This window comes from Chrysochloris asiatica, unplaced genomic scaffold (genome assembly GCF_000296735.1).
Source record: "Chrysochloris asiatica unplaced genomic scaffold, ChrAsi1.0 scaffold00013, whole genome shotgun sequence".
NCBI lineage: Eukaryota > Metazoa > Chordata > Mammalia > Afrosoricida > Chrysochloridae > Chrysochloris > Chrysochloris asiatica.
The window spans coordinates 1,224,283-1,250,012 of NW_006408531.1; the positions used below are offsets into that span (position 1 = coordinate 1,224,283).

At 40.3% G+C, this 25,730-nt stretch overlaps 1 protein-coding gene across 1 annotated transcript in view; it reads right to left on the reverse strand.

Moving 5' to 3' along the window:
• Positions 1 to 395: 395 nt before the first annotated feature.
• Positions 396 to 25,730, reverse strand: part of UTRN (utrophin) — a 574,637-nt gene continuing 549,302 nt past the window's right edge. The window contains 6 exon segments of the mRNA XM_006834702.1: positions 396 to 485; positions 1,333 to 1,355; positions 7,585 to 7,723; positions 8,882 to 8,938; positions 14,986 to 15,226; positions 16,029 to 16,187. Coding sequence (XP_006834765.1) covers positions 396 to 485; positions 1,333 to 1,355; positions 7,585 to 7,723; positions 8,882 to 8,938; positions 14,986 to 15,226; positions 16,029 to 16,187 — 709 coding nt within the window.

Below are 25,730 nucleotides of genomic sequence, written 5' to 3' on the forward strand. Positions count from 1 at the left end.
TCAGGGATTAAAAACCCCCACTCAGTGTGCTCGCTGGCCTGTTTCTGTATGTATGGCTATGTGCACGCAGCCTCCTACAGGAGTAAATTTTGCTTTGCCAAGGTAATTTAGTCTCACCAAGTGTATTTTATGCGACATCAGAATTAATTTCTATCACCACAATTTAAATGTCAATCATAACTATCATTCTCTTGCCCCTTTCCTCAAAGCCCCTGGTTCCTTTCTTGAACTGCTTCCCTTTGCCAATCCACAGCCTCAACTCTGGGTAAATCCAAGACTCGGCCTACTCTGGTGTCTATACTCATGGAGTTCAGTACAGCTGGAGAGCAAGACACAGCAATCCAGTCTGTGTCTTGCTCTCAAGTAAACGAACAGCAGGCACATTACAGGGGCCTTTAAGGCTGCCTGGTCACCTCACTCAGTTTCCCCAGCTCATCTGCTCGATCACGTGCCCTCTGGTCCTTACGTCTCTGGATCCTCATGCACTAAGAAGCAATCCAAAGAGGACACCCAGAAACTCTCACCACCACATCCACAGTGGATTTCACGCCCCCTTGTCTTCCCTTCTGTTACTAAAGATGGGCTGCCTGTGGTTCTGGGGCAGATCCTGGCCTCCTTTGCCAACAAGACCAATTGGCTCAGAAGGTTCACTGTTTCAAAAAGGACTAATAAACACATTCATGAAAGAAAATGCTCTCCAAAGATCTACTCTAGCCTTGTGACACATTATCACTAAGAGTACCTGATAAGAAAAGTACTGTCATAAGGCTAGAGTTGCCAACAGTTCTTGGCAAATCTTTAAATAAAACATTGAAGATTTCTCCTTTTTTTTTCTCTCCTTGAAAGTAACAACACCAGCACTGTGATACCAATTAATTTTTTTCAGTCGATTTTCTGTGTTACTTATTTTAGGGAACTATTTTGGAGAACAGTGAACAGCCAAATTTATCCTGGGTTCACTGCTGAGTGTGGGTTGTTGTTAGTTGTTGTGTTGGCTCTGATTAAATGGCAATGTTAGGTATATAGAACACAACACTGCCTGGTCCTTTGTCATGTTTGTGATCTTTGACATGTTAACCCAGACACAGTACATACGATGCCATTAAAAAGATGTTCAAACACAAAAAGCTAAGTATGCCAAAAGCCAAGTATTTTTTGCATCTGGAAGGGTCCTCTTTAAACTGACAAAGTTTATTAAACTAGCATTTAAATGTCAAGGAAGTTTTCTTATTTACATGGAGAATAAAGAAGCATTAAAATCAATAACAGCTAATCTGCTTAGTCTAGATTATGCTCAGCAACATTTGAATCAATCAATTTATTAACTCTTACCTGTGGCCTGCTGGGGAGATTTGCTGAAAGAGAAAACAAAAGAAATCAATTGAAGGATGTGCTATTGCTTTGCTGGCTCTATGCTCTCAGGATGCAAATGTGTGAAATGGACCACTCCATTCAGAGTAGGATAATAAAGCCCAGTTGTTAAATGGAAGCTTAAAAGAAACAATTCTTAATATTTTTTTTAATTGGGGGGGGGCTGGTATGAGGGGTGGGAAACTAATGCTTTAACAAAGGCTAGATTTCTCTACTTAGTTTCATAGATCCCATTTGCTTTAAGATGCAAAAATTCTACCAAAATATGCAAAACACATGCTGGCTCTTTCAAGTAAGTGCACACCAAAGCACTGAGTCCTGGTGTGGTGCTGTGGAATAAAGCACTGGACCGCACTGACTCTGCACATTTTCCTTCCAATTTCTTTTGATGCCTTCTATACCATTCAATTAACAACCTGCAATATGTAGATGATACAACCTTGCTTGATGAAAGTGAAGAGGACTTAAAACATTTATTGATGAAGATCAAAGAGCACAGCCTTCAGTACGGATTACATCTCAATGTAAAGAAAACAAAAATCCTCACCACTGGACCAATAAACAACATTCTTAATGGAGAAAAGATTGAAGTTGTTAAGGACTTCATTCTTCTTGGATCAACTATCAACACTCATGAAAGCAGCAGTCAAGAAATCAAATGACATATTGCATTAGGCAAATCTGCTGCACAAAACCTTTTGAAAGTATTGAAGAGCAAAGATGTCAGCTTGAGGACTAAGGTGCACCTGACCCAAGCCATGGTATTTTCAATAATCTCATATGCATGTGAAAGCTGGACAGTGAATAAGGAAGACTGGAGAAGAATTGATGCCTCTGAGTTACAGTGTTGGAGGAGAATATTGAAAGTACCATGGGTTGCCAAAATAACCAACAGATCGTTTTGGAAGACGTGCAGCCAGAGTGCTCCCTGGAGGCCAAGATGGCCAAACTTCATCTCTCATACTACGGACATATTGTATGAGGGACCAGTCGCTGGAGAAGGATGTCATGTTTGGTAAGGTGGAGGGTCAGAGAAAAAGAGGAAGACCCCCAACGAGATGGATTGGCCAGGTGGCAGCATCGATGGACTCAAGTGTGGCAACAGTAGTGAGGTTGGCCTAGGACCAGGCAGTGTTTTGTTCTGCTGTGTATAAGGTCGCTATGAGTTGGTACCGACTCAATGGCACCTAACAACAACAACATTCAATATTTTCTCCATAGAATCCTTCAATATTGTAAGTCAAGGCTTGAATTTTTTTCTTCAGTTCTTTCAGCTTGAGAAATGTTGAGCATGTTCATCCTTTTTTGGTTTTCTAACTCCATATGTTTGCACATTTCATTAAAATATTTGGCTCTGTCTTCTTGAGCTACCCTTTGAAATTTTCCATTGAACTCTTCTAACTTCTCATTTCTTCAATTTGCTTTAGTATCTCTGTGCTGAAGAGTAGGTTTCAGAGTCTCATGTGGCATCCATATTGGCCCTTTGCTTCTTTCTTGTCTTCTTAATGACCTTTTGCTTTCTTCCTGCATGATGTTCTTGATGTCATCCCAGAACTCTTCTAGTTTTGGGTCATTAGTTTCTCACACATCCTGTCTGCTATTAAGATGATATCTAAATTCAATTGGGATCTGTTCAAGGTCATATTTTGGCTCTGGTGGACTTTCCAAGGCCATGATTCAAGGATGCAATCAGGACCAACTGGGCTATTAATTAAATATGGATGGAGGAATACTAAAATGTTATGTACAAAAATAAAAGCTACTGCTTAAAAAAAAAGTGCCGTGTTTAAGTAGGCAACTCAGGCAATTAGGGTTTATGAATACAGTTTCATTTTAATTCTAAGATTGTGGTCATGCTAATTTTTAATCCACAATGGATTAAAAGTCAAGATTTACAAGCAGATCAATTCATTGTATGCTGGTGACAAACAATTTTAAAGTTCTCATTAGGTACAGGGGTTCAAGGGATTGGCTTGGCATTGGGAGGATGCCAATCAGATTTGCTCATATCAATCCTCCAGAGGTGGTCAGTAAGCTTTTCAAATAGGAAAGGCTTATTAAAATACCTACTGAGCAACTTAAAAGACAAATGAATCCTACAGAACCCTCTGAGGATTACGTGGGAAAGCAAGAACAAGTAAACCTTCTCAATCAGACAATACAGTCATTTGATCATTCAATTCTGGAACATTATTGACACAAACTGTGCCAGGTATTCATTTCTAGTCTGCACTAAAAAGATGAAAAAATTTAAAGGAGCATTTCATAACAGGCATCATTCTTATAAATGAAGTCCCCTAGTTTCATGGAAAATTGTCTCTATCAAAACAAAATATGGAATATAAAATACCAGGATGGGCAAACTAAACTCAAGCTAATAACAGAACTTCAACAACCAAAAACAATATCTAAATTTCAAATGATTCTAAGGTACTATTCATCATTCCTTAAAGGGGATGTACCTGAGCTCTTCAAACACACATCTAATAAAGCTCATGCAAAAAACTATAAATATTACAAATATTTCTGAATATAAAAACATCAGACTATGAGAACACAGCCAGGTTAGACTTGAGTGCTTTCAAGGTTCTATACCCCACCCTCACACCCGAGAATTATACAGGTGATATGTAGATTTCATTTGAGGTATACATGCTTATATATATTAATAGATTCCTATGAACAGGAATTTTACACTTGCTTTCAAAGACAGGCTATGTTTGAGATGAGTAAACTTATTTTTTAAAATTCCTTTTGTCATAGATTTATAGTATTTAAGTTTTAAATTATATTCTTTTAAAATATCACAGAGATCAGTCTTTTATAATATCTAGATATCAGAATATATCTTGAGAAAAATTTAAGAGTAATCTGCTTTCGAAAACTGATCTTGTAAAAAAAAAAAAAAAAGTCACACCATATATTTTTAGCATAAAAATTTTACTATACAAATTACTCATCTGATATCTACTATAAGATATATGGGAGTCCTGGTATGGCACTGTGGGTTAATGCGTTGGACTGCAAAGTTGGTTTGAACTGCAAGGTTGGTGGTTCAAGCTCACCAGCTACTCCTTGGATACCCAATACAAGGTCACTATGAGTCAGAACTCTCTAGACGGCATCTAACAACAACAATACAAGGCATATATTTCAACACATGTTCATTGTAACACTTATTGCTAGCTGACTTTTTAGTTGAAAATGTCCACCACGACAATTAAATAAAATCATCTAAAGAGACTTTGATTTACAAATTTTCTTCTCAATGAATTATTCATATAGTTTGATATAAATGAACTAAAAAATAATTGAATTTTGAAACTATAGCTTTAAAAGTCTATAATGAGATTTTTTACTTGGCCATTAAACAGTATATGGCTCAGAACTTCAACCTTAAAAACATTCAAGCTTGAAATATAGTCAGTATAAAAAACTTAACCTGTTCATTTACTATAGAGATTACCAAGTCTAGAACATAATCTGACAACAAGTGGACTCTGAAAGACCCTACCAAGTTTTCGTGACACTCTCTACGGCCTATAAAGTGTGTATGTGCGTGCGTGCGCACGCGTGTATGCATGCAAACGAACATTCCTTTTTAGGGGGATGAGAGTGGAGACTGGTATACAGGAAACATGATTCATAAAGTTTTCAGAAGCAGAATAGCTGATTGACAAATCATAATCTAGAAAATGACACACTCATAAATATAAACATACATATTTATATGCGATAAGCCCTTTAAGAAAATATTCCTGATTATTCAGAGATGATTATATCTTATATTCATATATGAAAAGTTATTTTTACTTCCTATTAATGATGGCATCTTGTAAACTGTAGATCCTTTATAAAATAAAGTATTGCTTATAATGTAGTCAATATATGTTATCTATCTACACTCCTGATATGTCGCATGGCAGTTAATGAAGAACTAATGGGAAAAAGTCAGATGAGGAGCTATGCATAATACACCCACTCCTCACTTACTGGCATGGTTAGGTCCCAAAGACTAGGTCACCATGTGAAACTGGTGTTAGACAAAAATGGCGGATAACCACGTAAAGTCATTAATCAGGGCCCAGTCAAATTGACACATAACCTTATGGTCAGTGTTACTTTTGCCTAGTTTGTCATTCGTTACTGCCAGACATACATTGTTAATGTACACAACAGTAAGTAGAATTGCTGCTAATGTTACAAGTGTTAAATGTTGGGTAAGAAGACAGTCAATCAGGGAGGAGATGAATATTATCAACAACAAAAACAGGAGAATTCATTCCTGTGGGGTCAATTTCAACTCACTGCAACCTGATGTGCTACAAAGTTGTTCTTGTTAAGTGCCATCAAGTTGGTTTTGACTCATAGTAACTTGTATAGGGTTTAACCTCATAGTGACCCTGTATAGGGTTTCCAAGGATAGTGATAGTGAGCTTGATGCACCAACCTTGCAGTTCAAACTGATTTTGCAGTTCAGCACATTATGTCACGGTGGCACACCAGTACTCAAAGCGACACAGCTAAAGCAGAACTGTACTGTAGAGTTCTCTTGGCTGTGATTTTTAGGGGAGCAGACCACTAGGGCTTTCTTTTGTATGCAGCAATGCTTGAACTGCCAACTTTTCAGTTAGTAGTAAGTAGAAACTGTCAGTGCCACCAAGGGCTATTATAATGTATAAAACCCACTGCTATCAATAGAGGGTTCCTGAGTCTGTGTATCTTTATGGGAGCAGATAGCCACATCTATCTCCCTTGGAGTGGCTGGTGGGTTTGAATATCGATCTTGCAGTTAGCAGTTCAGTGCTTATCCTACACTACCACTAAGGTTTCTTTTATATGTATGTTGTTGTTGTTAAGTATTGTCAAGTCGGTTCCGACCCATAGTGACCCTGAACAGGGTTTCCGAGGCTGTAAATCTTTACAGGAGTAGAAAGCCTCATTTTTCTCCTGCAGAGCAGCTGGTAGTTTCGAACTGCTGACCTTGCGGTTCACAGCCCGATTTGTAACCACTATGCTACCAGAGCTCCTTTATATGTTATATAAAATATGTATGTATATGATACATTGTTATTGTTGTTAAATATCATCTAGTTGGTTTGGACTCACAGCAACCCTGTACAGGGTATCCAAGGCTGTCAATCTTTGTGGGAGCGGAAAGCCTCATCTTCTCCTGTGGAGTGGTTGGTGGCCTCAAACAGCTGACCTTATGGTTGGCAGTCCAGTGCTCATCCTACAGAATCACTGGCACTTCCAAATGATATATACACCCACAAGCTAAATATTAGCTTCAAGGCTGCTAAGATTAAGTTCAATTTGAGAAGAAATCACCTTAAAATTATAACTAATACCTTCATGTTCTTTAAGAGATTATTTAAAATATCACCATAGTATTAAGTGGTATGTACTCGACGGCACTTCACAACAACAATTATGCAAAAGTAAACTGTTTGAAATAGTAAAAGTATTTTAATTAAGAACTCACTAGAAATTACAAGGCAGCAAGACACTGAGAACCAAGTGTCTGAAAAATTATCAATACATAAGAATGATGATATAATTTCCCCTGCGGATTTGGATTATTTTTATTTGGGTACTTTGGGGCCCTCGTTTGTTCATGTGGAAAATTCACAGGATCGTAATCTGTGATGCCTTAAATTGTTTAGCCCTTTTATTCCATGAGAAAAGAAACTATTAGGAGAAAAAAATAAAAGACAGAAATCTGAAAATAATCCCTTTCTACACCCAAATCAGGTTCTGCTGACATCAGAGAATAATGTCTGAAGAAAAGAGAGGGAATTACATTAGTAAGGGCTGGTTTCATGCCTTGTTTGGCACGTCTCTAAAAGCTCTTCTTTGCAATAATATGCTTTTCTTAGGGTAGCTTGCAATGAAGAGGAAAATTTATTTCTAAAAACGGACTTCCTATTTCATTTGCCTTCATTTTATCACTCATAAAGCATACTACAGGATATCTCAGATTGCACAGGATCACACTGCCATTATTTCCCAGTCTTGTGATAGTATCTAAGTTAAGCTGCATTTTCGTTGTCAACATACATAATGTTTGACTTATTTTCAAATAATGCCCAATCCTGTTTCTAATACAAGTTTTTGTTATCTTACCCAAGAACACAAAGGGTACTATGCAAAAAAAGAAAGGAGAAAAGAAAAAGCACAGTGGTCGGATAGGATATCATCTTTTGTACTCACGACAGGAAGATGGAAATGTACTGTTGATCTGTTCCATGACCTCAGTGAGGTCTGTGCTGGTTTCATGGGGTGGTGTCAACAAGTCTTCCACAGCTGTGACAGGAGGAACAAAGACCAAAACCCATCAATGTCCAGCCTCCTAATAAAACCCCACTTACAGAGAAATTACAACTACCGGCTTCTGCATGGCAATGTGAAAATATCTCACTGAAAATGACAACTTTATGGGGAACAGTTTATACTCACTAGTTAGTATGATCAATTTTACATAATTAAAATATGCTAGATGTCTAAGCAGAAAGAATCCATATCATTTCAATTTATTCACTGGAAATGTTTTATTTCACACGTTAAACACGTTTTTCAGGTAAGAAAAATATTCTGCCAATTCCTTTTTTCTTCCTTCTTTCTTTCTGGCACCTTCAGCATAGTTTAGCTTAACCTGACACAAAAGTCAAAGTAGCTTAAGATATTTTTTCACTGTGACGTGCGTGGAGTTTTCCTAAAAGGAAGAGTCACTGATTTTCTTGTCAAAAAGATGATAGAAAAAAAAAAAAAAAAAGATGATTGCACATTAATATTTTAGCTCTTTTTTTGATTCACATATTGAAACATATCTTACAAATAAATTAAGCTGGTTAAATATGTGGTCCACAGCAGAACTGTAGAATTTGAATTTCATAAATAACAAAATATTATTTCTGAGTGTTTGGTTTACAGAGTGTTTCCAAGCAGTATGACAGGTCCCCGTGGTGCCTGATGGAAGGCTGCATGTGACCTCGGCCTCAGAAAAGGGCTGTAGGGGGCAGCAAGCATTTGTAGGAATGTGGGTGGAGGAATGGAATAGAGTTGACGGGCTCAAAACATGTTATATAAGAGTATTTCCTATACTATTCTTAGTATATACACAGAAAAATTTTAGTGCCAGAAAATAAATTACTAAAGAGAGAATTCAGTTTTAAGGCAAATAAAATGATCAGACTATGCTTCATCTCAAATGTAAGAGTATACTTGGCTCATCTTTCACTAAAATACACTACTATTTAGTACTTACATGTCATAGATAATTTCCCTAACCTTTGGGTTGTTTTATATTGCTCAAATGGACTTGTATTTATAAGACCACAGAGAATATAAAACTTCTGTATGCCCCAAGGTGCCAGAGCACAAGAAAGCTAGTTAATGATCACAAACAAATGACAAAGCACACATCAGACTGGAGATGTTCTGCCTGGGAACACTGACCTGCTTGTTGGAACTGTGGGCCAGGATCTGGATCAAGCGAGTAACTCAGTGCAGAATGCTGAGGTGAAGCCCAGGGGGAGACACCATTGATTCGGGGATCGGATTCAGGCTGGAGGCACATTCAGAAGAGAAAGCAAAACAATGGCTCCAATAGCTATTAGAAAATCATTTCCTTCTTACGGTCCTCTTCCCCACCATGGGTAATTAAATCATACAGCCATTTTCTTTCTAACATTTTCAAATACAGTTTAGCATCCATTGGCTGCACTAATGCCCCTCCCCTTTCAGCTGGGCCCCTTGACGAACTCATTGGTTACACTGCCACTTGTATTTATTTATCAATGTAAGTTTCATCCCTCAAGTTTTCTCTCCATTACTTCTATGACAACCAAGCAAATTTAGAAACATGTTACATCGATCTTGAAAACATCAGCACAGCTTCTAATACAGCACTCCTTACTACTGCATCAATTCCAAGTCACAGAGAACCCACATAGCACAGAGCAGAAATGCCCTATAGGGTATTTGCGGAATTAGATTTCCAGTTCTTGTTTCTGCTGCGTCACTGAGTAGGTTTGAACTGTCAACCTTTAGTAAACAAACGCATCACCCAAGGATCTATTCTAGTACAATCTCACTCACTGCCACGGAGTTGATTCTGATCCACAGCAACACTGTATGGGTTGATTCTGACCGGTATCGATCCTGACTCCAGTGCTTATACTATAGCATCACACCAGGACTCCTATTCTCATACAGTTGTTATTAAGTTCCATCGAGTCCATTCTAATACAATTGTTGTTAAGTGCCATTGAGTCAATTCCAACCCATAGTGAAGCTGTATAGGGTTTCCAAGGAGCAGCTGGTAAGTTTGAACCGCCGACCTTGTAGTTCAAACTGCTTTGCAGTCTGGCACATTAACCCACAGAGCCACACCAGTTTCAAAATCACAGCCCATATTTAAAGGCCATAAATAGAACATGACTTCAGACTCCAGTTGTTTGGATTTGAATTCCCACTCTGTCACTCAGGAGTCTGTGCCTTGGAGTCTTTACTATAGCATGGGGCCAATGATAAAAGTACTTACAGTACTGTGTGAGGGAAGTCATGAGTTACTATTTCTAAAGGGACTAGAAAAGCCTAGCAGGTCCTAGTCAATACTTTATAAATGTGTTCTCTAATCATCTTTGAAATGGTGATGCATACATTAACAAGCATACTAGGGTAAGTAAACAGTATTGTTTAAGTTTTTATTATGAATTGAGTGAAAGTTTATAGGGTAGAGCATCAGTTTTACATTCAACAAATCATACACCTCGTTTCATTACAATGATTATAATCCCCTCCATGTAACACCGGTTAACAGTGTTTCTCCCTATTCACTTTAGCTCTTGAAAAACAAAACAAAAAACACTCAGGCATATGTAATAATTTACACCAACAAAGGGCACATTCTGCAAGTCTGCCTCCTGGCCGCCAATATTAGTCCCTCTTTTCCCATGAATCTAGAGCCCTCAGCGGCTCCCTCTCTCCATGTCCCCATCTCTGCCTCCATCTCTGGTGTCACTGCTTCTCTGGATAAGATCTCCCATTCTGCTTGTGCTCTTCTCCCTTGATGATCCTAGAGTCCTTTGTTTCTGGACTGTAAGATTAACTACTCACCCATTTTTGTTACTAAACTTAAACCTTTACAATTGTGACAGTCGCAATCAGTCATGATAACAATTACTCACTACTGAATCATGAGAATCTTATCTAACTAGACCCATCTAGACAAGATGAAAACTATTCAGTGGAGATTCTACCTTCCCCCATACACTCTGAAACTAAACTCCCTCTTGAAACCTTGTAAGCCAATCACTTTGTGCCTTTATCGCCTCCTCTTTTTAGGTAGCCATAGTCTAAGTTGTCTGTCTCTATCTACCCTGAGGACAGAGGGTATAGTGTTGATTCTTGATGTGAAGACTCCTTCACTCTCTGTTGGTATTTAGAGTTACTACCTCTATGAGTATAGGTCAAGTTCATCAAATTGTAGCAATTTATTCTCGTTTCCTTTATCCAAAAAAAATTTTTTTTAATCCTTCTCTAGTCAAGTTCTAATTATCAAGCCACCGAGGCTAGGTCAAATGGGTACTATGTGCAAGTTTGGGTGTTTCTTGTAGTGTCCCCTAACTTCATATCAGCTGGAGCCCAGACATCTTTATTAAACAAAAGTGCCAAAATGTGAAGCTACTGTTTCTCAACATATTCTCTATCTGAAGCAGGTTCTTCTATCTCTAACTCTCCCCTGAAGAATTCTACACTCTTTGATTTATGCCACATCAAAATGGCAGTTCTGACATCCTTGATCAGGGTTCTTTTGAGTTTTATGAACAAAAAAAAAGAAGTTGGAAGGGACAAGGTTAGGGCTGTAAGGTAGATGGAGTAAGGCTGTCCAATGAAATTTTCATAGGACAGACAGTCCTTGCTATCCTAAAGAATGAGCAAGTACACTGGGATAGATAAATGTCCCCAGTGCTAATTCCCTGGCTCTTTTCTCACTTTCTTAAATAAGCCTCCATGCTCTTCCTATGTCCTTCAAGAAAATCTATCAAGATTAACCCTTTGGGGTCCCCAAAACAGTCACCATAACCTTCTCAGCTTTCAATTTAACTGGTCCAGCAGATCCCCTCAGAAGCCACTGTTTTGACTGGACTTTTGTTTTTAAAGACAGGTTTATTACTGACAGAACTTGTTTGCAGCCATTCATTGATTGCAGAGACATGATCAAACATGCTTTGTTTAGAAGAAACCTGTGCAAGTATGATCTAGAGCCCTAGAAGTAATACTTTTTGATCTACTCTCACAGGATAAAAGTAGAAAGTGCAATCCATTGCAGAGGGTATGAAGAAATGATAAGCTTTCTGATGCAGATTTCCCTATTAAATCCATATGAGTTGAAATCTGGTCGTTTTGTGCCAGTTTTTACCATGCGAGTTGAAATGTGCCATCTACTGCTGGCATTCATGCTAAATCATTAGGAGGAGATAAGAGCTCTACAGTCTGGGCTACAGAGAGCCACTTAGCGCTCAGCTACCTCCAAGCGCATTACTGTGCAATTCTAAGGGCACCGGAGCCATTAGGCAGTGCTGCCTAATGCGATGGAGAGAGTGGGAGGTAAGAGAAAGCAGAAGGACCTTTAGCTCTCTGAAGAGCATCAACAAGCAATGCCAAGCAAAGGTTTAGAATGCAGCTGCTTCCCTCACTGATTTTATCTTTGTACAAGGGCGTCGACACTAAAACTTCATATTCTAAATTAGAGGCTTCAAGAGAAAATTATTCCTTTTCAGAGATACCATTCAGAATCTTCAAATCCACACTACTAACAACGTAATGTTTTCAACGCATGCGTGTGACCAACACTGATGATGTAAGACTCAAACATCCCAGGAACTTACAGAAAAGCCAGGCCTGGGGACACTCTTGGAGAACTATTCTCCTGTGATTGTCAAAGGATGCAACCTGGGAGGCCCTGAAGTCATTCTTCTCCCAAACATAGCAATTCTGAACCAGACTGTTGTTGTGAAGTCAGTTCTGACTCATAGTGACCCTATATAGAATTGGCAAAGCTTTAAATCCTTGTGGAAACTGAAAGCCTCATCTCTGTTAAGTTGGTTCTGACTCATAGTGACCCTGTATAGGATTTGCAAAGCTTTAAATCTTTGTGGAAACAGAAAGCCTCATCTTTCTCCCATAGAGTGGCTGGTGGGTTTGAACTGTGGACCCTGCGGTACACAGTCCACTGCTCATGGTATGGAAACAATGATAAATGTACATAAAAGTCTATAGTCAAATCTATGGCCCACTATGAATGTTCTGCAGAAATGACCATGTTTTGAATAATTCAGGTAAGGACACAACCAGCAATTGTTAAAGGATGGCTTTCTAAAAGTTGAGGGAAAACAGACAAAGCAGTTTCTGACTTTGATTCCATAAATAATTCTGGAGAAAGGCATTCATAGTACACTGCCTGGGGCTCCCCACACTGCACAGGTACAGAGAAAGGCCAAGCAAAGGGGCCAGGAATGTCTCTTGAAGTCAGGGACTCTTCAAGAGAGGAAAAGTTTAAAGCCTTCTTTGATGGCATTGCTGAAGCTGCAGCCTGAAGAGTTACAGGAAGAATCCTGCCACTACAGCATCTCATCTCATGACAAGTTCTGAGGCAGGCTCCTACTCTCTAAACGCTCTGTGTCATCAGGCATGCCACTGTCCACAGCATGCCATGTCTTCACATACGATATGCTCTTGTTCCTGTATATTTGGAGCACAGTGGCTCCACAGGATAAGCACTGGATGGTAAACCACAAGGCTGGAGGTTCAACCCACCAGCCGCTGCACAAGAGAAAGAGGAGGCTTTCTGCTCCTGCAAAGATTCTGGAGTCCCGGTACGGTGCTGCAGGATAAGGACTGGACCAAAAGGTCAGTTTGAACCACATGGTCGGCAGTTTAAACTCACCAGTCGCTTCCTGGAAACCCTATACAGGGTTGCTATGAGTTGGGACCAACTTGAAGGCACTTAACAACAACAACACTGCTGTAGGATAAGCATGGGGCAGTTAACCACAAGGTCAGTGGTTCAAACTCACCAGCTGCTCTTCAGAAAACCTATGAGTTAGAACTGACTCAGAGGCAGATAATAACAACAAAAACAACAACAGTTAAGATTATAAGCACCACCAAAGTAGTTAACTGTTTCTGATGACTCTTTTATATGCCACAGAACTATAGGCTATTTGCTACTGTAAAGTGTAAATCAATTCTATGATACAGCCCAGACGAGTATAAAGAAAGAGAGAGAGAGAAGAAAGAAAGAGGGAAGAAAAGGAAGAAGGAAGGAAAAAGTATAGAAAATACAAAATAGCAAAGGGCAAGTCTCATTTCTTAATTATCATCCACGTGTGCACTCATCAGATCGTACCCTACTAGCTATTTTCTGAAGCTGGAAAGCAGATGCTATAAAGCATGGCCCAGTGCTAGGAATTTGTGGTAGCAAATGAATAAACACCTATCACTTAATTTCTTGAAAACAGAAAACCGGATTCCTGGAGTCAGTGTTCTTAGCTCATAAGAAGAAAAAAATCAACAATAAAACTCTCGAGTCCTTTCCTTCCCGTTAAGTTCCACAGATGTTTCCTCAGTCTAATTCATGCAATTGTACGTCATAGTATATTTTCCCTCAAACTAGTCAGAGTTAACCAACTGACAGGGAAGGAGTCCTCACATCAAGTATCAATCCTATTCCCTCTGTATACAGGGTTGACAAGGATGGGCAACTTAGACATTGGCTATTTCAGAGTGTTCAGGGGAAGGCAGAATCCCCACAGAATAGTTTTCATCTTGTCTAGATGGGTCTGGTGTAAGGACATGGAGATAAGATTCTTATGATTCAATCGTGAGTAATTGTTATCATGACTAATTGTGACTGTCACAACCGTAAAGGTAGAAGTTTTGTAACAAAAATGGGGGAGAAGTTAAACTCACATTCTAAAAACACAGGACTTTAGGACCATCAAGGTAGAAAAGCACAAGCAGAATGCAGGACTCTATCCAGAGAAGCAGCGACACCAGAGATGGAGGCAGAGAGGAGGACATGGAGAGAGGGAGCAGCTGAGGACTCTGGACTCATGGAAAGAGAGGAACTGGGTGCTGACAACCAGGAGGCAGGCTTACAAAATGTGCCCTTTGGTTGTTTAAATGATTATATATTCCTGAGAGTTTTCAAGTACATTCCCAAAACAATAACAACAAAAAGGAAATAAAAGCAAATACTGTTGAATGATGATGCACAGAGGAGATCGTAATCATTAATCATTGCAATGAAATGATGAGTGTAAAACGATGTTTTCCCATGTAAACGATCACTCAATTCACAAAAAAAAACTTAAAACACAAAAATCTATTCAGAGTTAAGACAGGTTTAAGTGTCAAAGAGTGGAAGCTTCAATCTTAAAATATCCTTATCATGAATAAGCTAGGGAAATACATTTATGCACCATTTATGATTTAATATGTATACTTTTAAAGGCTGGGCAATGCAAAAGCAGACATCTCTTCCGACATCTGGGGAGTAATGGCAGGTAAAGTGTGGCATGGGGTGCTGGATTCCGCACAGCCTACCTGCTCCAGTAGCTGTCGAAGCCGGTGCAGCTGGGATTCCAGCTGTTTGTTGTGATCTTCTAAGATCTGCATCCTGGCCTCTAGCCGGCCTTTGTGCTGCCGGAGGAGCTTGGCTTCTGCTATGAGTTCTGAATCCTCAGACGTGTGATGGGGAGATACAATAGAGTCTGGGGGTGAACCAACAGGGAGCCCCCTTTTAAGGTGCTGCTCCTTCAGCTGTTCATATTCCACCTGCAGATTCCTAATGAGTAAAAGGAAAAAACCTGGAATTAATCTTGTGTTCATTCTCTTCTCTTCAAACATGTCTGTCGCTGTTATGTTGGTTCTGATGATTTATGGCAACCTCAGGAGTATGGAGTAGAACTACTTCGTGTGAGGTTTGCAAGGCTGTGATCTTTCAAAAGTAAGTTCCCAGGGCTGCTTTTCAAATCTCTGGGTGGGTTAGAACTACCAATGTTTCAGCTAGTAGTGGAGACCTTAATAATTTGAGTTACCCAGACACTTTTCTAAATATAATAAGATTTGCAAAGTTGGAACCTATATATGATCGAAACCTATCAGAGAAGAAATACTTAAATACTTCCCAATGAAAAGAGTAAGGGAAACCATGCAAGGCCTGGAAAAACAAGGTCGTCCCATCAAGTTCCAGCCCTGACAGGTTTCACTGTGTCTAGAATATCCAAAGTCAGCTCAAGCTACTTACAAGGAGGCTTCAAAAAGTTTATGGAAAATTCCTTGATATTTTCATTCAAATTTTCCATGAACTTTTTGAAACCCTTTCTACTTCCCCTGTAAGATGAACAAGCAGGTAAATAATCATAGCTTTAAGCATGTGTTTACTAGGCATCATCTGTGAACCCCTAAGAGCCACTGTAATCTGCAACCTGAACCCCAACTTGTTAATGTCCTCTAAGACTCTGATCCTAGCACACTTCTTCAATCATTCCAAAGAGAGATTGGGTAGGGGTGTTAGTGAAGTAAATATTAAAGACATCCCACTAGAAGTCTCTCCAGAAAGACCTGCTTTCTTCTCCCAGGTCTACCTTTGTTCTTCCTCCAGGTCAGCAATGATCCTCTCCAGTTCTCCCCGTTCTTCCCTTTCTACTGACTTCAGGATCTGCGCAGGGCTCTGAGGCTGGCTCACCGGGGACTCCCCGCCGAGCGTCTGACAGTACTGCTGGATGAGGGCATGCTCATCCTCTCTGCAGACAAAAGAAATATACAGAGGCTTAGATCCAGGCCCAGGGATGTCTCTGGATGTAAGAGAGGTGGAGACAGTGACCATCACATGACTGCTGGGCCAAATTCACCTCACAGTCTCCACTACCTGCCCTTTAAAACTCTAGGAAGAGACTCTCCTAATTGTTGTTAATATTGGCTGAAATTGAGTCAGCCCCATTATCATGGTGACACATCACAACGGAACAAAATGCTGCCTGGGTGTATTTCATCTCCATGATTGGTTGAGGATTGGATGATAGGGCTGTCACTGACTGATTTTTGGAAACAGACCATTAAACCTTTCTTCATAGTTCATCTTAGTCTGGAAGCTCTGTTGGAGCCATTTCAGCATCACAGCAACCTTCGCTGACAGATGGATAGCGGTGTTGCATGAGAGTCACTGATGGGAAATCAAGCCCAGGCCTCCTGCAGGGAAGGCAATTCTACCCCTGAGACACCACTGCTGTCACAATCATCTCCACTGGGGATGTATAACAAACAAGACAGAAAGCTAATACAAATCATACCACAGGTAAAATCAATAAATGAATGCTACAAGCATACATTAAAAGACTCGATTCATAGCAGGCTGATTCACTTTTTTCCCATTTGATTGAAAGCATCTTTGTGATGTTTTGTAACCCATAGGATGGGGTCTATCATTCATAGAGTCTTCTATTTAAATACTCCAGCCCACATGATAATTTACAGATATGCAAAATTTAGTCAGATATTTTACTTGATACTGTTTTGTTGTTAAATGCTGTCAAGTCAGTTCCAACTCATAGCAACCCTGTACAGGGTTTCCAAGGAGTGGCTGGTGAATTTGAACCACTAGCCTTGTGGTTCAAACAAAACTGGAGGGCCAGTGCTTCATCCCATAGCATCATCAATCCTTGTGCATTATTCAAACAAGAACTGACATCAAATTCACTTAAATTCTACTTTCTTGTCTATGAAGCACACATATCAATAATGCAGTAGAATCTAATGACTGATGTAAACAGAAACATAACAAAATTGATATATTCTGGGAAGGAAATACTTATCAGAAAATAGGTCTGGATTTCCATCTCTTCCTTTAGTAGGGAGCAACCATAGGATGGGGTTTATCATTCATAAAATCTCTTATTTGTATAATTCAGCACTGATTGTTGCTATTGTTGTTAAGTGCTGTCCAGTCGGCTCCGACCCATAGTGACCCTGAATAGGGTTTCCAAAGAATAGCTGGTGAGCTTGAACCGCCGACCTTGCAGTTCAAACAGCTTTGCAGTCTGGAGTATTAACCCACAGCGCCACACCAGGACTCTAGCACTAACTGTAGTCAGAGATTTATGACTTGTGAACATGCACATGACACACTTCTTGGCTAATATTAACAGTGTAGTGCCTGGCGATGGAATGCTTTCAGCTGATTGTGCCAGGTCTGCTTTGATGGATTTGGGAAACAGATGCTAGAACTTATGGGTTTATAGGATAAGACTCCCAGGAAACCTTAGAAAGCATGTAGCTATCAGAGTATAAAAAGGAAACCATCCATGATGAACCAACGTCTCTCTGTGTAAGTTATGTGGCTGTATGTAACTCTCAGCGGCCTCATCTATTACACTGTGTTCAGAACACATTCTAATGAAGCAACAAAGGATCTGGCAAGTAGAGCTACGAGCCCCAGACCTCTCTCACTTCACCCCTGCCTCATGATTCCATGTGCCCTTGGGCCGCTTAGCAAGGCCAGATACTATGTAAGAGCTCTGATTCTTGTGAAGCTGATTTGAATACTTGACCCTGTGTTTTTGCTCTTGACTTTGATCAGGAAAGAACTTGAACCTACATGTGTGTTAGGGAATTCTCAGAAATGTTTTATACTGAGTGTTGAGATCAGAGAGACACAATAAAGGAAAGGAGAAAAAACGAGAGTTGTGTTTGTTAAACTGTCAAAGTAAAGGTTCTATGAGCTATCTGTTGATTTATTTTGCTTCTTTTATCAATAAACCTATGTTTCTATGTATGCATCTATGTATGTGTGTTTGTATGTATGTATGCATGTATGTATGTTTTTTATAAAGATTGTAGGCTTGGATGAGGCCCTTGGGTAACACAAATGATTTGCACTCTGGATTAATGCGCTGGACTCCAAGGTTGGTTTGAACCACCAGGTCACCAGCTGCTCCTTGTAAACCCTATACAGGGCCGCTATGAGTGGAAACAGACTCGACAGTATTTTAAAACACCAGCTAACTGGGAGGGTGGCAGTTTATGAATCCCCCTAACAACACTGAAAAGAAAGGCCCAGGATTCTACTCCCATAAAGATTACGGTCAGGAAAATCCTATGGAACGATTCTACCATGGAACAGTCCACCCTCTGCAACACGTGTGGATGCCATGAGTCAGAATTGGTTTTGGGTTTTGGTAGACAGTGGGTGAGATTACAACATAAATACCTAACTTTCCTTTTCTGCCTCCATGAAATGATTTGAAAAACTGGGAAGGGACCCTTAAACAACCAGTTAGAAAGTGAAATCCGAAACATGGGCAGGATTGCAGTAAGCAACAGCACCCCATTCTGATTCCCTTTCCTAAATAGAGTGCAGCCTCCCTAGGAAACGAGTGAAGGTGCCTCTAGCAGGACCCCAAGCTTGTTCCTTGGTTTAGAAGGCTGAGAGGGAGAAGAGAGAATGGGCACTGGGGCCCTGCAGTGCAGCTACCTTTGAGAGGCCGTGGAAAAGCTCTACATAAATCAAGCAGATCATCCGGCAGGGATATGGGTAGGCAACAAATGACTAAGTGTCTCACGAAGACAAGCAGCAGGATATGAGGCCAATGGGGCCATACCACTGGGACCCCATAGCTACTGGGAGTCCCCAGACTCTAACTAAATGATACTGGAGATACCTTGCCCGCTTCACGCCAAGAAAAGCAATAATGAGAAAAGAAAAAGTGCAGATTTCAATGTGGACAGGCCAAATGGACACAGTACAAAGACACTGTTGTTGCCGTGTAGGTGCCGTCGAGTTGGTTCCAGCTCACAGCGACCTATGTACAACAGAACGGAACACTGCCTGGTAATGCGCCATCTCCACAATTGTTCACAGTTGTTACGCTTGAGCCCATTGCTGCGACCGCTATGCCAATCCATCTCTTTGAGGATGGACTTGCTGTTGTTAAGTTCACTGAGGCAGTTCCAACTCACAGCGACCCTCTAGAGAGTTACCAAGGAGCAGCTGGTGAGTTAGAATTGTAACTCTCAGCGGCCTCACCTATTACACCTATTACCTATTACTAAGCTGCTGGTTCAAACCAACCTGGTGGCCCAGTGCATTATCCCACAGCACCACACCAGGACTTCTGGGGATGGACATAGTAGATATAAAATAAAGTAATAACAAAAGTAAGAGAACAGTAAGACATGAAAATACTTCTCAGGATAAAATATATCTGAATACAGAGAGCATCTCCGCCCCCACACCCTGCTCCAACTCACAATAACAGAAGAAAAATATTCATAGGTATCCCCGTGAATTTTTTACATTTTAAGGAAATAGCATCATAACAGTCAGCCAGAAACCAAAACAAAACAGTAAATCATTTGCAAAGGGAGAAAAAGGTTTAGCCTCCTACCTCTCCATCATATTAAATGTCAAAAGACAATGGAGCCACCACGCTGAGCGTCCTAACCTAGCCAAGTAGTCCTTTATATGTACAGGCAGAGGAAGCCCTTCATTTATATAGCAAAGGACAGAAAGAGCCAGCAGGATATGGAGAACCGAGAGAATAAAATGACAAGGCAGTCTCAGTTGTTACAACAAAAATGAAATAAATTGGTTCTCGGTGATCAGTTGGTGGCTCAGGTCCACCCCCCTGAAAAAGACCAGGTGACTGATTTCAGGAACACCCTATGGAGCATCGTTCTACTCTGACTCACATAGGGTCACAGTGAATCAATCACTTCTCGTACCCTTAGAAAAGCTATGCCAGTGCCTGACCTCAGGGATAATAGCTGGTGTTCAATGTCAAGACCAACTCACCTTCTGTTTTACAGAGCTGGGGACTGATTATTTACAGTGAACCAAACACACAAACAAACCAGTTAAACTTAGAATTGAGATGCATCTTGTTGTCAACATTTATACAGATTGAATTTCAGGGGGAAAGTTGAAAGGGTTTTATATATTATTGTAATTATAATCACTGCCATTATCATTACATTCTTTCATTAACTTATCTGGAAGGAAATTAAGTCCATTTTAAACAAAAGTAATAGCTTAGAAATCATTTATGTATAACATACAATTTTAGTCTTAAAGCGTTTTTCACAGATTATTAAGCCTACAAGTTAAATATAAAAACACATACATTCAAGTTCTTAATTATATATAGTGGCAATCAAGAGCACACTTTTAAAATGCAGATAGCACTTAGGTTCCAGATCAGGACCATTAAATGCCAATGGTGTGTCTAGTACTAAAATAGAAATATACCACAAAAATATAAGCCTGAGTCTACAAAATACCATTAGGTAGCATATAATTATACTAAATCTAGGTCACACATAGTAACTATCAGATGACAAAAGAAATTTCTGACTGCAAAAGAGCTGTGATTCATTCAATGCCCTTTTGAAAGTAGGCAAGACATAAAAATCACAGTAATTTCCTTTCTTTTCAAGACTGCTCTGTTCCACGTGAACCACAACAAGCCATCCAATCTAATTCTTCCATGTAAAACAGTGCCACACAGGAGCGTAGGGCAGAGAGTGGTGTATCATCATGGCAGTGGCCTCCCTAAGGTACTGTCCATGAATTCCTGCTCCTGAGACCCCCTAGGGCTGGCCTCAGTTCTGCCACTTCCTGAGATGTGGCTGCTTACAACTCTTCCTGCAAGGTTACCCTTAGAATGAATGTCCATGTAAAGGATATAGAGTTGGACTCGCAAAGAAATCTGGGGCAGTGAGAATCAGGGTGAAAAGTCATGAGGCTGGGTCATATTGTAGTCTAGAGATGTAGCAATCCACAATATTAACCAGCTTCTCCAAAGATAAAAGTTATGAACGAACCAGAGAATTGCGCAACCGAGGGAAGAAAGAATATTCAAATGCCAAGTCGGACTGAAAATTCTGTAACAAATGATTAAACAGGCCTTGGGTAACTTATAGAGAGTAGCAACTTAAAGGCTCAAACCTCTGACCTCCAAGCATGGGATGGAATTCAAGGCATTCTCTTATTGCCTGCAGTTGTATGATTGAGATCACCCACAAGCAAATTTAAGAGATTGACCTGCCCGCCAGGTTGCTGAATTACAAAATCACCTGAGCCGACAACTTAGTCAGGTCTCGAACGTGAAGCTGGGGCATGGATGAGAAGGCAGAATGCTGACACTGGAGTGGTGATGTCCGGGGAGACTGGAGGGATCTGTAGATGCTCTGGAACACTCCCACTCCAGCTCTTCCACCTGAGGAAGGTCTCCTTTCCCCCGGAAGCAGAGGCGCCTCATTGACTCTGACACCCAGCTCACCACTGACTGACTGGCTCTGAGATCTTCCAGGGTGTCCATTGATTTCTCAGTAAAATGGTGGTCTCAAGACTCATCGTCCCACAGGGATTCTGTGAGGAGTAAATGAACCAGGATCTGGACAGCACTTAGAACCATTCTGGATCACACCATATAAAGGTGTAGATGGTGGTTGTTTTTTCATCATCGTGGCCATTATTATTATTCAAAAGAGAACTAACAATTCTCTACATGGTCCAATGAAGAATTACAAAAATCTCAAATCAAGAGGGTCTAGGGAAAAAAATGGAGAATTCAAGAAAGAAACACTTTCCCAAAAGTCTTACAGAAATTTGCTAACTTAGTACTATATTTTGCTTACAGCACTCTGAGTTAGTTTTTAATGTCTTCCTACATACACAAAACTATTCGGCAATAGCTAGATGTTGGTCACTTTAAGACACAGACCAAAAGGTAAAGCAGAACTGCCAAGGTTGCCAAGAGAAGCCACTTTCTCCTTGTCTAAAGCCTATCATTCCTGGTGGACAGTACTGAAAAATCTCATCGAGGAAACTGGGTGAACTTGGGTCATGTAAACGGTTTGCTCTTAGCTACTACCCTGAAGTCCTGGTATGGCGTGGTAGGATAAACACTGGACCGCAAAGCTAGTTTGAACTGCAAGGTTGGTGGTTCGGACTCACCAGCTGCTCCCTGGAAACCTTATGCAGGGTTGCTATGAGTCAGAACCGTCTCAAAGGCACTTAATAGCAACACTAACCTAAAGGTTCATGGTTTGAATCCACCCATCCAGTGGCACTGTGGAAGGCAGGCCTGGTGATCTGCTTCCAGAAAGATAGTTGTTGTTAAGTGACGTCGAGTAGGTTCTGACTCATAGTGGCCCTATATAGGACTTCTGAGGAGCAGTTGGTGGGTTTGAATGAGCCAAGAAATCTCTATGGATTTCTACCAAAGTTCTACTATGACACACATTGGGTCAATGTGATTTAGAATCTATTTGAGGGCACTGGGTTTGTTTTGTGGTGTAGTGAACTGTGAGGTAGTAACATGACTCCACCAATACAGAAGTCTCATGAAACTTCTGGGGGACCATCAGGGTGGTGGTATGTCTTGCATACCACCTGCTGCTACCATAAGGTCCTGGAAACAACAAGGATGTTTTGATCCAAGATCCAAGAGGGCAGAGGTAATCTCTTAGAGCTTATGATCCAAGATGCCAAATATGGGTATGTTGGAATGTGCCATCTGGTGGGTGAAATTAGCTTTGCATTTCTCAGTCCCTTAAGAAAGAGCTTACTGAGGTGACACCATCCATCTGGGGGGAGTGGCCCATGTGTCCAGGCTGCCATCACTGACAATGGCAAAGTAAAGAAGGACCCCTAGCAGAAGAGGTGGGGGCACTGGGAATCTGCTGTCACAGAGGTAATTTAGAAATGAGCAGTACACAGGCCCATGGCCTCTTTCTGAATATACTAGAAGAGGAAGACCAGACGAGAGAGAACATGACACTCAGCTATACAAGTAAGACTTCCTCACCTGATACTAGCAAAACAATCGATTTCCCCTTACGAAAGTTAGAAACAGTTCTTTCACTTGGTTCATAAGAAAAGGAAAGAGAACCAAATTGACAAGTAATGTAAAGCTATTACTGGCAGAAAAAAGGCAGCAATGAGAAATGGTGGAAATCCTATTGTGATACTGAAGAATTGACTTTAACAACATATCTTTACTTACTGCAATGAAGATGCTGAAATAAATAATAAATTCACAGAAAAATGGAATGAAAAGGTTAAGGAAATTTCTCCATGAACTTTCTGAAGTCCCTTCATAGTGTATACTTAAAAGAGAAAAAGTGGCCCTCCCATGTCAAGACAAGAGTCTTTCTCTTTGTTTACTAATTTCCTGAGGGTTGCTACGGAGAATTCACAGTTCAGAGAATACAAACTGGTTTTTAGGTCCTGGGGGGCTGGCTTCCATGTTTCAGACTCATGGCTAACATTCTCACTAGAACAGTAGAATCACTGCATCAGAACAGGAAAGGACTTCAATACACACAGATATCCAAAATGAAACAGCAAAGAACCTGCGTGGTCCGCTTCAACCAAACAAGATTTATGAACACATTTATTATGAAAATATTAATATACCATCCACTGGAAAACAATCTCTTTAATGGCTTATATAGCCTTATACTATCAGTATAATTGAGCAAATTCAGTTTTCATGTATAAATTCTAAATGGGTTTTGTGTCTAAACTTGCAACATAATCAAAAGAAACTGGTTTCCAATGATACGATTACAGAAAATGTTGCCATAATTTCTCCTTGCTCCACACCCTCACAGCATCCAGCTCCTTCTGTTATTTCCCACTTTAGGAAATGAGCTAATGTTCACCACAGACATTAAGCTAATGTTTATAGTCACTCTTTGCTGTTGTTAGTTGCCACTGATTTTGACTCACAGTGACCCTAGGCTTCCTAGGCGGTAAGCTTTATGGGAACAGATCACCAGGTATTTCTCCTGAGAAGCTGCTGGTGAGTTTCAACTGTCTACCTCTTGGTTAGCTGCCCAGCACTTAATCATACCAGCAGGGCCCCTGTTCATCATTCTTAATACCTCTCTTTTCCTTTATTCTCTTCACATCTAATCACTAACTGCTACTGATTTTCACTTCTAAGTTAGGCCTTGAATCTGACCACTTCATTCTGTCCCCAGCGCTCCTTCCCAAGCAGACATTAATAACTTTTCTCACCTGGATGATGGCAAGGCATCCTTACTGGTCTCTCAACTCCAGTCTTGAAATACTCCAAGTCATCCTTCCACATTCCAAATATATCTCAAGTGGCCTTTCAGTAACAACTATCTATGACCTTGGCTCTTCCTCCTCACATCTACCAAGGGCCTCTCTTGCTATTAGGATCACGTCTGATGTGTCACTTTCTAGACATGACTCTGTGGTCTGAGCTGTATACCCCTATAGCTTTATCCCTCAGCACACCTCTTCTCCTGTTTGATGTGTGACCCAGCTGCATTTCAGTTCTAGTCTAACTGCTCGGGCCCTGCTGGTTCCATACTGTCTTAGCTTCCTCTTTCTGTGGTAACAGATTGCCAGCCAAGGATTTACTTTAACAACATATCTTTTAAATGATACAAGCCTTTTACTTCTGGATATCAGAAGTCTCAAAACAAGGTGTCAACAGGACTGCATACTTTCTGGAGACTTTGGGGGAGAATCCATCTCTTGGCCATTTTGTTTTTAGGTGGTTTTTTTTTTTTTTGCTAGTTCCTAGGAGGTCATCTGTATTCCTCCAACTTCACACTGTACTGTCAGCACATTTCTTTCTCTGATCTCTGTTTCTATCATGTCTTCTGCTGTGATTCAGCCTTCCTCTCATAGGATTGTTGTGATTCCACTGAGCGCTCCTACGTAACCCAATCTTCTCTCCATCTCAAGATCCTTAATTTAATCACACCTGCCAAATCTCTTTTACCAGGAAGATTAACATATTCACAGGCTTCAGGGATTGGGATGTGAACATTTCTGGGAGCCATCATTCTACCATTAATGCTATGGCCCTAGTTCCTTATTTTGTAAGGACATGCATACATGTCCCTAAAGTCTGGACAATTCATGAGGGCAGCATTGACACCCCTAGCCTCAACACTCACAGTCCTGCGTGCAGAGCAGCAATTGGTCAGCATTCACCCATAGGCTCTCCAAGCCAGCAGAGAAAACCCCCAAACTGTCCAGTGGTCTAATTCCTCTCATCGTGGCCAAGAATATAATTTCACTGAATTTGAAGAGAAGGAAAACTCAAATATTTTCCACTAATGAAGTACAGTAGAAAAATACTCTGTCAAAAATAGAAACTTTGTGAGACCAGAATAAACAAGGCAGACCTGTCAATTGCAGATCTCGCAGATTTCACTGTGTTAAAATGCATTACCTATTATCCTATTTTGCTTAGAATTAATGCTAAACTTAAATGGAAATATTGTTTTTTCTGTTAAATGCC